This window comes from Mycteria americana, chromosome 1 (genome assembly GCF_035582795.1).
Source record: "Mycteria americana isolate JAX WOST 10 ecotype Jacksonville Zoo and Gardens chromosome 1, USCA_MyAme_1.0, whole genome shotgun sequence".
NCBI lineage: Eukaryota > Metazoa > Chordata > Aves > Ciconiiformes > Ciconiidae > Mycteria > Mycteria americana.
The window spans coordinates 51133855-51149970 of NC_134365.1; the positions used below are offsets into that span (position 1 = coordinate 51133855).

At 40.6% G+C, this 16116-nt stretch overlaps 1 protein-coding gene across 2 annotated transcripts in view; it reads left to right on the forward strand.

The window, feature by feature from the left end:
• The window catches only part of NUDT4 (nudix hydrolase 4), a 32867-nt gene that overhangs the window by 1252 nt on the left and 15499 nt on the right, over nt 1–16116 (forward strand). For both annotated transcript variants that reach the window (XM_075497051.1, XM_075497062.1), the window contains exon 2: nt 15495–15605. In XM_075497051.1, the coding sequence (XP_075353166.1) occupies nt 15495–15605 (111 nt within the window). The remainder of the gene's footprint in view (nt 1–15494; nt 15606–16116) is intronic.

The window sequence follows — 16116 nt, forward strand, 5'->3', positions numbered from 1 at the left end:
AAGGTCAATTGCACTGGCCGTTATCTAGAAACTTTGCTGATGGTTTCGTTGCACAATGCACTTACAGACTGTCTCAAGCTGGAAGCATACCCTTTCCTGATTTTCATTTTCACTTTGTTGTTTAATAGCTATAAAATAACTACAAAGGGGTTTTCCTCCCCCCTTTATCTGGATGCTGGAAGAAGCTAGTGTCCTGTCCAAGCTGCCAATATGACAAATTTCCTGCTTAAACATCTACTAAGCAAGATAATGCAGCAGGGAGAGGCCTGATCTCAAAATACAGACCCTTGGGTTTAAGCAGAAATTTTGTATGGTGTTCTGGCACACACCATTCCCTATGTGGTATAAATGCAGCCTTTGGACCACACTGATCAGCTTTTCCTAATATTATAAAGGAGAAAGGTGCCCAGCAGGAATCTTGCTGATTCTTGCTATTGGTCTAGCTTTTCTTTGGTTTCAGCAGCACCTCTGATACTCCAGCATGCTTCCCCGTTTATGTGTCTTTGGTATTTATTTTTGGATGCTACTGCAGCTCAGACTTGTTTGGAGTTCAAACACCTGAGCCACTGTTATAGCTTTCTTGCGCCAATTCTAGTTGGAAATTCGTGGTTGGGGCACCTTTGTCAGAGATTTCCATTCATTCTTCATTTCCTGCTGCAGCTTCTTATGTTGTCTTTCAATCTTGCACCCAAATGAAACCACTGGCTGCTTCAAAAAATTGTGTGTAAGAACACCCTCTGAGGCTAAGGATGGTAGTAGCAGCTTTGCTGGGCTGTGTAAGAAGAGTGGATGCTGACACTTGTTGCACTGGAGCACTTTGTGGTATTGCGGACGGAGCACCTGTATGGCTGGCATGAGGCTGGGCTTTGGCATTGTGCAAGTAGACACACACGAAGGTGAAATGAATGGGATAACACCAAGTCAGATTTGGGACGTAGATTAAGTGTGTAGAAACAGTTCAAATCACTTTCTGATAAGTTATTTCCAGAGAAGCAGTGGCAACATCTTGAACTTGCTTAGCTGTTTCCCAAGTGCCAGCTCTATCTGTATCAATACAGAATAGAACAAACTTCCTTAGAAGTTTGATGCCTGTCTACTGTTTGTGATCAACTTGTATCGCCGGCCATGTTCCCTGAATTGGCTGGACGAGGCTTGCTTATGTTGGTCTTGAACATTGTTCCCTTAATATGTTTCCATGTAGGTCTACTTCAAACTCCACGTAATGTCTTCAGTGTTTCCTTTCTAATTCTCGAGAGATTGCATCGATTTTCAGCTGACCTGCATCTCTGGGGATCTTTATGTGCAGCGTAACTTCTACTGTGAAGGAGCACAAAGGCAGTACCTGAGTGACTGGAGGGAGAAGAGAGGAACAGCAGACTCCTGTAGAAGCTGGGGGGAGGAAATTGGCTTCCATAGGTTTTTTTTAACCTACAGGGTTACTACCCCATAAGCAAAGAGTTGCTAGACATTGGAGGAGAGACAATAGAACAGACAACTGAAAGCAATCTTTAGCAATACATTTCTTTTTAGGAGTCTTGAAGCAAGAAATCAAAATCTCAACTTTTTTTTTTACTGGAGATTCTGTCTGCAAGACTCTCTCCATAGATCACATTCTACTTTTCAGCTGGTTAGTTTCTATCTGGAGGAATGAGTATCTGCAGCCATCTTCTGATACAAATCTTAGAATTAACCTGTCTTCCTGCTTCTGTTCTGACTTTCTGAAAGGCCAGTCCATATCCAGTTGTGCTTGTGCTTTAGCTTTTTTCCTCCTTTCTTGCACTTTGCTTTCTGACATATCTGTAGACAGCAGTCATTCCTTTCTTAGCCCTTTTTGGATGGGCTTGAAGTCTTACAGCCTCATCTCCTAAAACCAGTTTTCTCTTTTTCTGATCATCGTGGTAGCTCTTTTATCTCCTTCAGTTTGACAGCCGTATTTTTTGAATGTGGGTGACAGTTGTAGTTGCTTTAGATGGAATCTCACTGTGTTGTGTAAAAGGTTACTGATACTTCTCTAGCCATACTAAGAAAAAACATTGTGATAGGACGCAGCTTTATCATGATTGGAAAGCTATCATGTAGTCATCTTGTGATTAATGGTGGTATCTAAGTCTCTAACTTGTTCCCACCTTGTGAACTCTCAACTTGTACCAGCAATTCTTACTATCCTGCACATTAGATTCACAATATGTTCTTCTTAACCAAATGTGATCCTTCCTCAACTTCAGCATGAGATCCCCTGTTGATATCGTGACTTATGGATGCTGCCTCTCAATTTGGAGACTTACAAATATCAATGACAGCTTTTTGTGATCATCACCAATGAAAATCAGGCCAGTCACTAAAACATTTAATATCTCTATTGTTAATCATCTTCTAGGAAAATCTGCATGTCACAGCTTCTTGGTCTGTTTCCTTTCTGTATTGCACTTCTTAGGCTACCTTTGTAGCCTTGCTGAAGCCCATGTTACAGCTGAATTTTATGGACAGTGAAGCAACATGTTAATTGAAACAGGCTGTGGTAACAAAGTATGTTTTGGTAAAACCATATTGTATTTCCATTGATTTCCTGTTCAATTCTTAATTTATTAATTTGGAATATAGGTGGGCTCTAGAATACCACTGAGGCAAAACTCAGTCTGGTGGTCCCTGGAAACGGTTTGAAATACAGCCGCTGAACTCCTGCTTTCCAGCTACAGCACCCTGTCCAATTAGACTTACCAACAGTCTGCTGCCAGACTTAAAATTGTTGAGTCAGTTCTCTTGGGTGTTACGGGCTGGAAACTGGGCTTGCCCACAGTTTTGCAACCTGTCAAAAACTTCTGCTTTGTCTTGAGAGCTGGTATTGCGGCTGGAAGCATGTACTTGTGAGATGACTGATGGTTGTCCAGATGCACCACTGCAAAAATCCTCCCTTCCTGTTTCTTTCTTAATCTTCGAGTGACTCCACATATGCCAACTTACTGCTATATAGCCCATTTTGGTTTAGATTTTTTAGCCTTCATGCTGTGATATTGTATGATTTTAAAAAAAAAAAAAAAAAAGAATCCTGGAGGAAGTCCAAATAGCCAAGTAATGTGGCCAGTAGCTTTGGATTTTTTCTGAGTGTTTTAGAAGATCTCTTAGACTTACTGTCATTAAAGTGTTGCCTGTTTTTGTGTCTCAATGCTGTCATTTGGGCTGAAGAGAGAGCAAGATGGCTGAACATGAGCTTAAGTGCTGGCTCCTACTGTCGTTCTTAATGGAAATGAAGCAGTAATTGCAGGCACTGTCTGCCCTTTGAATGAAAAAAATTGCTGGAAATGAAGCAGGAGAAATCCCATGAAAAATGAAGCAAGGCTACGTGGGCATGAAATGCATGGGGGCTGCAGGCTTTTTGCTTTGGACAAGCAAGAAACTGTTAGGTGTGCAAAAAGCTGATGGTATTCAGCAGAGTGGGATGGGCTGGCGGATTTGTGCATGAAGAAATGCAAGTCTCTTGAGCAACTTGAGCTGAGGATGGCAGCTTTAGGATAAGCTCGCAGGAGAACCTCTCTCAGTACTGTGAGGACCCAATTCCAGGGGTTGGAATTGCTTATGCATTCAGTAGTCTGCAAACACTGGTTTTACATAAAATGCTGCTGTCTCAGGGTCTGGGCAGAGGGTAGGCAAGGAAGTTCTTACCTCTCAAAGCAGAGAACCAGGCAGGCCTTTAAAGCAACAAGAGCAAATAGTAATAAACATATTTTTTTCTAGTCATTTGGATAACTAAGACAATTTTAAAAGCTAATTTAATTTTTCTTCCATCAACTACATATTATACAAATAAATGAGCAGTTATTTTTAAATACTTTGAATATAAAACTTGAGTGCATTCTAATTATTTTGGCATCTGTAACACCGCTTTATGTAATTGAATATAGTCTTGAAAGCCCTACTTTACTGTTCAGCCAGCAGTTGCTAGTGGCAGATCTATAAAATGCTTTCATATGCAAAAAAAAGTCTTCAAGCTTTTCAAGTTTTAATTTTGCCATTTTTCTTGTTCAGCCTTGTACAAGAGATGAAAATAGATGGGAATGGTTTCCTGTTACTATTGAGACAGTAGTGAGAATAACTGTATTGTCATGCACTTAGGGGAAATTTAGATCCCCCCACCCCGTAGCAGGGCATACACTTGCATGTCAATTATTGCCTCTTAATTTTGAGTTAAAAATTATAGGCTCTTAGTATTGTATCTCCTTTTTGGTCTGATTTAGGGAATTTTATTTCTTGGGCTGTAGAATGTAAAGATTTAAGAAAACCTTGTTTAATCTACCTTTTTCTGGTGGTCGCATTTTATTATTTAAAAAAAAATAGTGGTGTTCTTCAGTTTCTTACAGTTGTTGTTTCATATTAGCAATGGTTTTATTAAACGATAATAAAGGAAGAAGTAAAATGTTTTTCTTATTTGCATTGCTCTAAATCATCTGAAAACCAGAAAGCCCTGTTGTAATGTAATCTGATCTATAAAACTAGGGCCCAGAAGTGTCACCTGGCTACCCTGGCAAAATGGGGTGTTCTAGGAATTATTGTAAATAAACTTGCACAGTGATGAAAGATCTTCCATACTTGACTCAGAATTTGTCATTTGGTTTCTTTATCCTCCAGTGTAAGTTCCTAGGTGTAAACACACAGATAATGTGTGCTTTAAAATACAGCTTGAGAGTATGACCATGGCACCATATTTAAGCCTGGCATGCTCTCCAAAGCAATGTATGGACTGATACAGGTTACCTAGCTTGCTCTATGATTGCCTAATGGAATATAGGCATATTTTTAAATACCAGAGAATGCACGTTTCAATACGCACGTCGGGCACACTGTGGTTTTTACTTGTTCTGTCTCATGTCCCTGCCCTGCTAACATACAGGAGGAATAATTGACATAGGGTGATTGCTGCCTTAGTTTTTTCTCAGCATTTTCTTGATATTTGGACATCATCTGTGTGGTGTAGGAAGGGGTATAGCTTGAAAAATCAAGACCTATAGCTTCCAAAATGGTTCTTTATGATGTGTCTACAAAGACAGTGTCTGCTTATGGTGTATCCCTGCAGGCTCATATGGAGTTCTGCAGTGGTTTAAGCTTGTGTTAAAGTTAAATAAAAATAATTGAATGTTAGGTTGCTGTGGTAGGATTTACATCAGGTAACCAACTTACAAAACACAAGTGCCTTGTTATCCTACTTCCACAGAAAAACAGCTTTCTGCAGGCATTGCATATGCACCTTGCCTTCATGTTGGGATCTTTTTTGACAAACTGCAACTGCTTGCCAGCAGTGGAAGCCTGCAAGTTTGGCGAAGCTGTAGGAATTCAGCTGTCCACCGTGGCAGGAAGCTTCAGTCTTCACTCATGCCTCTTCAGATACTGAAATCAGTCAGCCACGAGGTGGTTTTCTTCAATTGCAAAGCCTCGATTATTTTTTTCCAGTACCTATGGTATTATTTGTGTATGCCATATGAATGTGTTTAATGGGGTGGATAGTCACTCAAAATGGGCTGAGGGGAGAAGGAAGCATGGATGTACCTGTCTGACATCAGGCTAACGTGTCCTGCAACAAAACACGTTTTGTGTTTTGCCCTGTTTAGAAGATGCTGTCTTTTTGAACTAGTAATATTTGTAAGTGTTGAGATACTTGAGAAAATATCCTTTATAGCTTACTTGCACCATCCTAAGTTTACTTTGAGGATTTAAACTGGTGGTTAAATTTCTGTTTGAATTGCCCCAGTTAACTCGGTTGTGCTCAAAACTTTGTTACCAGTTTCTATGAAATAGCAGAGTGGCAGACTTCTTCAGAAATATACACAAATCCTAGCTAGAGATATATATGCATATATACACACATATATGCGTATATATCTCTAGCTAGGATTTGTAGCCATGTTTTCTTAAACATCTTTTGTAGATATGCAACCGCATAGATATTCATGGACCGCAAGCTGATGTGTATTTTTTTCCAGTCTTGTTTGTAGAACACTTAAAAAAGCTTATTTTAGTTAGGTGGCTTTCTCCAGTTATTCCAACTTGAAGAAAGATGTGTTTGGCTTTGGCCAGCCACTGATTTCACAAAACACTACAATCTTAGTGCTTAGGCACTTCAGTGGAACCAGTCCTGTAAATGTAAATATTTTAAAACAAATTTTGTCTTCAAAGTTGTATGGGTTTTTTCCAAGTATCTCAAAGACAAAAAGGGCTAAAAGGTAACTGGTACTTGTCAAGAAGTAACCTTGTCATGGCTTTACCTGCAGCTGACTGGTTTTCAAAGACTTGGAGCTCTTGTTTCTGACATGCTTGGAAGCTGATCCCTTAGTCAAACAGATTATGTTGCTGAGTAACCAGTAAAGCCCAGTTCTCCTGCTCAAGATTAGGCCATGGTTTTGAGTTACAAAGAAATGGGCAGCAAAAGAGTTTTAGCTCTTCCCCTACTACCTTGTGTGTTTTCTCCCTTGGTCTGTATTGGCAAGCATCAGGGAAGAAGGACGTACTGTAAAGCGGATTGGGTAACTGACCCAGCATGAGAAGTAAAAGTTTTTATAGACACTTGGGGGGGGTTTCTTGTTTGTTTGCAGGATTTTTTGCAGCCAGGAATCTCCTTTTGCCATATGGCTGGGTGCAAGATCTGCACCCTTCATCATGAGACCTGTCACATCTGATTCTCCGAAGCATACCAAAGCTTAGGGGGAGATCTAATGTTACAGGTGACTTGAGTGCTTGTTGACGTGAGGAAATGTGTTCTGACTGACGTACCATAGTAGTAGAGGGCTGTGTGTTCCTGATATGAACACTTTAGCCGAAGAACAAAACAAAGTACTTTGAAGAGCCAGAGAAAGGTACTCAAATTCTGAATCACTATAACATGTTAGCCGAATATGTGAATTTCATGTGAAATAAAATTTATAGAATAATAGAATTTTAATTGCAAGTTAAAGCAAAACTTCTTCTGAAAAAGGCTGATGTTTTTCTCCTTATTGCCGTATATCCTTAAAATCGGAAGATCTCAAAGGAAAAATCATTTGCAGATCTGATTTTGAAGTATTATAAAAGTACATGCATCTATTTCTTTATCATTCTTCTTCAGAATGCCAGTAGAGTTGCACTGATTGATGTCCAAGCATCATGCTGCTGCTTTGAAAAGTGATCTTTAAGTAAAGTTGGGAGGATATTTCAGACTTTATTTAATATATTGTATAGACACAACCCAGTTTTCTGGGTTGCTTTCAAGATGCACTCAAGTTAATGAGCGTTAGGATTAATGTACTGCTAGTTGTTATGCCATTTCTCTGCTGCTCTGCCAGTTCCTGTTCATTGAGACTAAATCTTCTTTTTAACCTCTGTCATAGCTGGGGACTGCTTTTCAGTCTATTGTCTGTAAAGTACTTTGCTAGAGGCTCTTGAATTGGCTTAGGCTGATCTGAAATCGGGTAGCTGCAGTCATGCCTTTCTACCCCGATTGTGCGGTTCTGACCCTTGCATGGCTGTGTACTGATCAGTGTAGAGTGTGTGCAGGCTGAAAACTAAGCTTTAATGGTACAAGCTAGTTTTCAGCCAGATCAGCTTCCTGAACTCATTGTGCCAGCGTAAGGGAGAAAGTAAAGATGTTGCAGCCTTGACTTTAATTAGCTTTTAAAATGCTGTCAAGTCTGATCCCAGGGTTTTTCACTACTCTACAATAACTTTGTGCACACTCCAGGTCAGAAAAAGTAATTTTGAAAATGATTGCAGTAAAGAATGAGATTATAAGCAATCACTCCGCTGAAAATATTTTCAGGAAGGCAAAAGTATGTTCCTTAGTAAATGCTACTTGTGTGGCATTGCTCTGACAAGTTGTAAAGCTCTATTGCATTTTTCAACTTTCTGGAGTCCAAAAAGAGACAATGGCATTCTGGGACAAGGATACCATGGTAACTTATAGGGGAACTGAGAAGCTGTTTCAGAACGACTGAAATGAGGCAGTGATTCTTAAAATAGCAAAAAATGTTAGATAAAGGAAATCTCTAACTACAGTGGTAGGTTGACATGTGCTCTCTAATTTGAGATGTGTGCTTTTGCCTAAATTCACACAGTGAATCCTGCAAATGTGATCCAGGGTTTGTAAGAGGTGCTTTTCCTTGCTCCTCAATAATGTTTCTGTGTTGTATCATTCAAAGTAGTTTCCCCAGTGCTTTTAAGGAAGCTCCTGAGCTGAAAACAATTGGAGGTTGGAAGTGTGAGGGAACAATAAAATATTTCCTGCTCATATTCTTCCCTGAGCATCTGCTTATGGCCATTTTTAAACAAATCATAGGGCATAACTGACCGTTTTGGCTGTATTTGGATTAAGCCATCTTTATGACTCTTTCAGTTGCTTGTAACTTTGCAGACCAACCATGTAGGCTGAAGTTTCCATATTGAGTGTGCTTATATTAACCTCCGTCAAAGTGGGTCCTGTTTTTTTTCTCAGAATAGGGTTGGATTTTTTTTTCCTCTTAATGTTTCTGATGCCTGTGAGAACATGCAGTACATCTGTTCTCTCTAACAGCATTTTGACACTTTGTTTTGTACCTGAGAGGGTACCTCTTGCTGCCTTTACCATCTTTCCTATACTCTGTCTGGTTTAAAGCTTCTGAAATGGTTCACATGTACTCATATTTGTAGAGCTTGGGAGCTAAATCCTTTGTCCTCCATGCACCTGCCTTCTCCTTTCCTTCTCTGTGCAGTGTTTAGTTGTACACCTGAGCAATGCGGTGGTCTTTGCAACTGAGCCACACGTGCTCAGTGGTCTTTTGGGGGTGAGGGGTTGATTCCCTTCCTCTTGAAAGTTGTTCCTTTTAACTGCCAGTTTTACTGTTTTAAAAAAAGGCAAACCTGGCTACCTCCATCACGTAATTCAAATAGCAAGTTGGACATAGCTAGTGGATTGGTGGGCGTGATGAGAAAGGAGAACATGGGGTGTGCAGTGGGGAAGAGAGGAATATAGATGTGGTTAGGCTGGGAGTAGAGACCTTACAAAGACATTTAATGACAAATAAATAACTTTTCTGGAACTGGAGTGGTACCTTTTCAACTGTAAGTTGTTTTTTCCTTGCAAGTAATACATCCACTATGGAAAAATTCCCATCTTGCAGTTGGTTTATAGTGGCTTCTGCTGCTATTGCTGCATTACTTCAAGTTGTGGATTACTGTGTGCTGAAGTCAAAAGAATCCAGCTGTGGGGGTTTCTCCTGTGTACCAAGTTTCAACCTTAACCTTGTGTTGTGGTTTAACCCCAGCCAGCAACTAAGCACCACACAGCTGCTTGCTCACTCCCCTGCCCTGATGGGATGAGGGAGAGAATCAGAAGGGTAAAAGTGAGAAAACTCATGGGTTGAAATAAAGACAGTTTAATAGGTAAAGCAAAAGCTGCACACGCAAGCAAAGCAAAACAAGGCATTCATTCACTATTTCCCATGGACGGGCAGGTGTTCAGCCATCTCCAGGAAAGCAGGGCTCCATCATGCATATAACAGTTACTTGGGAAGACAAAATGCCATCACTCTGAACGTCCCCCCTTCCTCCTTCTTCCCCCAGCTTTATACGCTGAGCATGATGCCATATGGTATGGAATAGCCCTTTGGTCAGTTGGGGTCAGCTGTCCCAGCTGTGTCCCCTCCCAGCTTCTTGTGCACCCCCAGCCTGCTCGCTGGTGGGGTGGGGTGAGAAGCAGACAAGGCCTTGACTCTGTGTGAGCACTGTTCAGCAATAACTAAAACATCCCTGTGTTATCAACACTGTTTTCAGCACAAATCCAAAACATAGCCCCATACTAGCTATTGCAAAGAAAATTAAGTCCAAAACTAGCACATTCTCCACCCCTTATTCCATACCATTTACATCATGCTCAAGTCTCACACTATCCAGTACATTCTCATTAACCACCACCCCCCTTGCCCTCCTTTAATACAATACGCAGATATAATTCCCTTAGTCTATGGACCACCCCTGTGAAATGACTGTAAAATGTCCATAAATGTCCACAAAATGTCCATTGAGTTTATTTAGTCCATGCCTTTGGGCTCCGTCTGTTATGGTGGTCACTCAGGACAGGAGAGGTGATGTGTTGCGTGGAGTTACTGGGCACCAAAGCCAGCTCAGGTCGGGTCACTGCTGTACTTGCACTGCGTCTTGTCCACCATTGGTTCATGTGGTTCCTGCTATAGTAATTCCTATAACATGCAACACAAATCCCAGGTTGGTTACAACAATTTAAAAGTATATATGTTACAATCTCCACCCCTGGTCTCTCTGGACCAGACTATAGGGTTTAACATTGCAATGAACTCCTTCCCTTGCCCCTGCTCTGGCTTGGACTTATCCACAGACTGCAGTCCCTTAGGGGAGTACCTGCTCCAAGTGGAGCCTTATCTGTGAGCCACAGTCTCTCCAGGGGTATACCTGCTGTGGCATAGACTTATCCACAGCCACAGTCTCTTTGAGGTGCACCTGTTCTGGCATGGCTTTCTCCGTGGGCCACAATGCCTTCAGAGATATATGTGCTCCAGCATGGCATTACCCACAGCCACAGTCCCTTCAGAAGTAAACCTACTCTGACATGGCCTTACCCATGGCTGCAGTCCCTCCAGGGGTGTACCTGCTCTGTTGTGGGCTTATCCATGGCCACACTCTTTGAGGTGCTCCAGCATGACCAAATGCACAGCTACTGATACTTCAAGGTGTACCTGCTGCAGCATGGACTTATCCACAGCTACATATGCTTTGAGGTGTACCTTTTCCAGCGTGGACTTATCCTTGGGCCACAGTCTCTCCAGGGGTGTACCTGCTGCAGCACAGACCTAACCACAGCCACAGGTGCTTGGGGATGTCCTGCTCCCACATGGACTCATCCACAGGTCACAGTCACTTTAGCTAAACAGCAATAACAGCTGTAAATTCAATCTAGGACATTCCAATAAAAGCTGTTGTTATCTCAAACCCTTTGAGCCCCACGTTGGGCACCAGAAAGGACTGTTGTGGTTTAACCCCAGCTGGCAACTAAGCACCACACAGCTGCTTGCTCAGTCCCCTGCCCTGATGGGATGGGGGAGAGAATCAGAAGAGTGAAAGTGAGAAAATTCATGGGTTGAGATAAAGACAGTTTGTAAGTAAAGCAAAAGCCGTGCACGCAAGCAAAGCAAAACAAGGAATTCATTCACTACTTCCCATGGGCGGGCAGGTGTTCAGCCATCTCCAGGAAAGCAGGGCTCCATCATGGGTAACGGTTACTTAGGAAGACAAAACACCATCACTCTGAATGTCCCCCCCTTCCTTCTTCTTCCCCCAGCTTTATACGCTGAGCATGACGCCATATGGTATGGGATATCCCTTTGGTCAGCTGGGGTCAGCTGTCCCAGCCGTGTCCCCTCCCAACTTCTTGTGTACCCCCAGCCTGCTCGCTGGTGGGGTGGGGTGAGAAGCAGACAAGGCCTTGACTCTGTGTGAGCACTGCTCAGCAACAACTAAAACATCCCTGTGTTATCAACACTGTTTTCAGCACAAATCCAAAACATAGCCCCATACCAACTACGATGAAGAAAATTAACTCTATCGCAGCTAAAACCAGCATACCTTGCTTTTTTCTTTTAAGGTAAGCTGATTTTTGTAAGCTATAATGCCCTACAGTTAAGGAAGACAGAAAGCGATGATATTTTGTATAACCTTAAGTAATTTTCTACCTCTTTGAGTGCTTGATATGAAAAAAAATATAAAGAGGAATAGCTTTTGGTTGTAATTTGTATTGCTCTGAGCTGTTGCCATTTTAGTCTTCTGGAATATATGGCTGCTAACTGTTTCACAAGTTTCTTTTGACTGGAGAACACTAAACAGGCCAAAACCATGGCATCTTTCTCTAGAAATTTTCAGTTGTTTGTCTGCAGGCTTGGCATTTATAGTGAGCAATCCCATGATGCGCTGTAATTACCTTTGGGGTTTTGGTTAACCGTATCTTGGTTAAGCGTATCGATAGGTGCTTATTACAAGTAGGCTGGCTAGCAGTTTCTCTTCCTCTCTGCACCCAAAGGTCATTGCTATTCCTGGACTTGAAAACAAGGTAAAAACTTGGCTAGTAAGACTTAGTGGAAGAATTTTCTTTTTCTCCTCTTAGCTGAATTTTGTAGCTTTACTTCCTCACTTGGCAGTATTATAGAAAATAGTAGCTTTACCTTAGTCTTTGGAGTAAAATAAACTTAACAGTATAACTAGGCAAGCAGATTTGATGCCATTACTCTGTACTTTGGAAATCTTTTGACCAAGAGTCATCAACAGTAAGGCTTTTTCAGAGACATGGGAAAGGCAGTGATCACTAGCAAGTAATACAGCACAAGAAATCTCATTCCTTTCTCTGCATTCAGAGATATGGGGTATAGATTTCTCTGCATAGGGAGTACTTCCGTTGTTTTCTTCTGAGCCTAATGAGGTTATGATGGAAAATTTGGTGTGCGTAGGCCAGAAAAAATGTAGATGCGTGAGATTCTGCAGTCTTGTTTTTCAGTAGATTACTGTAATCTGCATGAACATGAACATCTTCAGAAAAGACTGGATGTCCAGGCGACCTAGATCTCTATTGTCCTGGTTTGCTTATCTTATATTAAGGGAAGATGAACTGCTAGCTTTTTGCTGCTGATTTTGCACCTCTTTTGGCATGTGAGTGCATTGTCAACCAGCCACAGCTTTTTGGTGTCTTCATTTTTAAGTTATCTTTATATTTACCACCTAGTCATTCAGGTACTGTGGGATGTGTCTTCTGGCCACTTACAGATGGAAACGCCTGAAAACTACATCCACTATATGGAATAAAAAACAACACACCAAAACCAAAAATGTGCAAGTGAGCGCAAGATTGCTTGCTACTGTAACTGAAATAATCTATGTGGTGTGCTTTTCAGACTTACCATACAGTCTTGTAATTACTAGCAGCTCTCGGCTTTTGTACAAATTGATTACCACCGAGTACATTTTTGCTAGCATACCCCAGGACGGATGCCTCATGCCCTAGTGGCTTCAAATGTTAATGTTACTGGGTGGAAAAAATTGTGCATCTGAAGATATACCTTAGTGTGGTCCCTTGGATTCAGACTGTAAAAAAAAAAAATCACAGGAGAATAAAGCGTAGTGCTTGAGAAAATGCTTCAGTTCCAGGGTTAGTGGAGACTTGGATAGTTGCCAAAATGAACTCCCAGGCTGTAATGCTTGGGAGTTTATTGTATGTATAGCTGTAAAGCCTGTCTACCAGAGTTGATGTATTTTAACATTGATTACTTGCTAGATGTATTTGTTTCTGCTTTTTAAAAGGGTAATTTAAAGCTAATAGATATACAAACCCAGCTCAATAGACTATTGATCAGGTTAGCAGTAGTCAACTACTATATATAAAGGCATAAAAAATTCCTGGCTTTATGCTACGCTGCCAGAACCAGCAACCTGATTTATCCCTTAGTAGTAATTAAGAATTTTATGTTTAGTCTTAACTAAACAATGAATGCTGATTAAAACCATTCTACTAAGCTGGGAATGATTTAATGTGATATAATCTTCCTTTTGTTCATCATTGTTGCTAGCTTCCACATGACTGCAGTGAGTGCTAGTTTCATCAGCAGAAAATAATGTGTAGTGCTTATGTCTGGGATCCCACGAGTGAATTCATCACTTGATTTTTACAACTGCTCTTCAAGCATTGCCAACATGGTGGCTCCTTGTAGTGATATCGATGCTCCACCTAATGTGTTCAAAAACTTTTTCTAAAACTACATCTAGTAGAGCTGTGTACCCTCTGGGAATCTTTTGTTAATATCAAAGGATCCTAGGAAACTAAAACCTTTGGTTGTAAAGATCAAGTTGAGACACATTTGTGTCTAACCTTGTTGCCTTTGCTGACTATTCCTAGGTTTTTAGATAGCTGAATAAAATATTTGAGTTGACTGAAAATGTGAACATTTAGATCAGATGCTAAGAATGATTCTGTACTAAGTGAGGTCTCTGCTGTGTTCCTTATTTAGCACAGGAAAAATTGGGGGGAAACTAGTACAGTGGAGATTCCTTTGGAATAGGACAAATCTTGACTGCAAATAAACATTACAGCAAGAAAATACCTGTCAAATAAGACTTTTCTAGGTGCATGTCGGTATGCACATGCATTGTTGCATTCACAAAAGTATGCAGTCATCTTAATTACACTCCCCGGTTCCTGTAGGTCAGCCTACACCGTATTTCCATGAGTGCCAAAGGGGCGTAGTATAAGTGATAAGCATTTCCCTGTTGCCCTCATCAGGGAATCATCTTCCTGCTTAATCCAACAGGAGATGAGTTTAAAGACCATATAGGTAGTTGGTGAGGCCTGGACTGTCACTTCAGTCACCTGGCACCAGTCCATACTTTAACCTTTAGACTGTTGCGAGTCTTTTAATTGCTTTTAAAGATTTGAGCACTGACCCTGTCCCTTTGCTCCCCACAGTTGTCCTTTGACTTCAGGGTAGGGCTTGTGTAAGTATTGCCTAGAATATGACGCGTGTTACTACACAGATGATTGAGTATGTCTTACTAATCACGACACGGCTCAAATACAAGTTAAACTGTTTCTTTCTATGTGGTCCTGAATCAAGGTCTTATTTTCATCGACTTCTGCTGCAAATTACTCCAAATACGAAGCATCCTAGTTTGTTGGACAGGTGACTAAATTCTTCTCAGCTCTGAATATTATGGACAGGTCTTATAGACAGTGGGTTTTAAATTGGTATATATCAATCATATGACCAGGTTACAGAGTCAAATTAAGTGAAATTAAAGTGTCTTGGAAAAAAATTGTTATTAAATTTAGAAACCATTCAAAATTCAATGTGTTGCAGTTTTTCCTCTTACAGAAATGTTAGAAGAAACCAAATTGGACAAGGGCCAATGAAGTACTCTCCTTATAATTTAGTTATGTAATATTGTAGGCATGCCATGCTAACATAACACTTCAGTAACTGAAAAGAAGCTTGTCTAAGACTAAAAATCAGAAATTTTTTCAGAAGTCCAGTTTCTTAGCCAGAAGATGCCATTCCAGAAGAATTAGTTTAACTTCTGTGTGATGAAAATGTCTTAATTTTTATGCTTTACCATCTGTATGACCCTAAGACTTACTCAATATTGGAGAATATTGTTACTAGATTTCTGTTGTACGTCTTCATTCCTGTGCATATTGTATTGTGTATTTTTCACATTGTGTCTAAGCATCTGATGAAAGTGTTTGTATAAGGAGATTACAATGACATTGTCTTGACTTAGTTATATTAAAAAGACTGGATGTTAATAATTTCACTTTCTTTTTTTTTTTTTTTTTTACTTCTTAACAGCTCCTGGTTGCCTATTACATTTCATTTCTAAAGTCTATAATCCATCTGGCTAGGTGAATAAGTGCATTGCTAAAAAAGTACATAGTACCAAGATTCCTGACTTGTGAGCTATATTTAACAGTCATTTGCAATTATTTATAGGTGCTGTTGGTAAGCAGTAGCCGATACCCAGATCAGTGGATTGTACCAGGTGGAGGAATGGAACCAGAAGAAGAGCCAGGGGGAGCAGCTGTCAGAGAGGTGTATGAAGAGGTAACAAAAACAAAACAAAAAAATCCAGCTTCTTGCTGCTGCTGCTCTCTTCAGATGGGCATCAAGAAGAAAGAGGGAACTCTACCTCCTTTATCCAGGGTTTGACTGAGACTTCCATGGTTGTGAAATTCAAAGAACTGCAGTTCTGTGTGTTAGAATTGGGTTATAGTGTGGTGAGGTGAACTAATTAGCTTGCTTCCCAGCACGCTTTCATTTCATAGCTAAATTTCTGTCTGCCTTTATAAACACTTACTGGAAGTGGAACTGTGACTTTATGCCAGATGACATATTATAGTAATGTAGCATTTCTGTGTTCGTGCAGAAAATGTTTGACATGCAGCTCTTCTAGAACAGGCTGAAGGTGAACTAACCATTAATGTGTAGCTACATAAGAAAGAGAAGTAAACAGACCTTTGAGGAGATTCCAAACTAAACGGATTAGAAACTGATGTATCTGAGCAGTTGAGAATTCAACAATAAAAAGGCCTTGTTAAGTACATCTAAGGCTGTT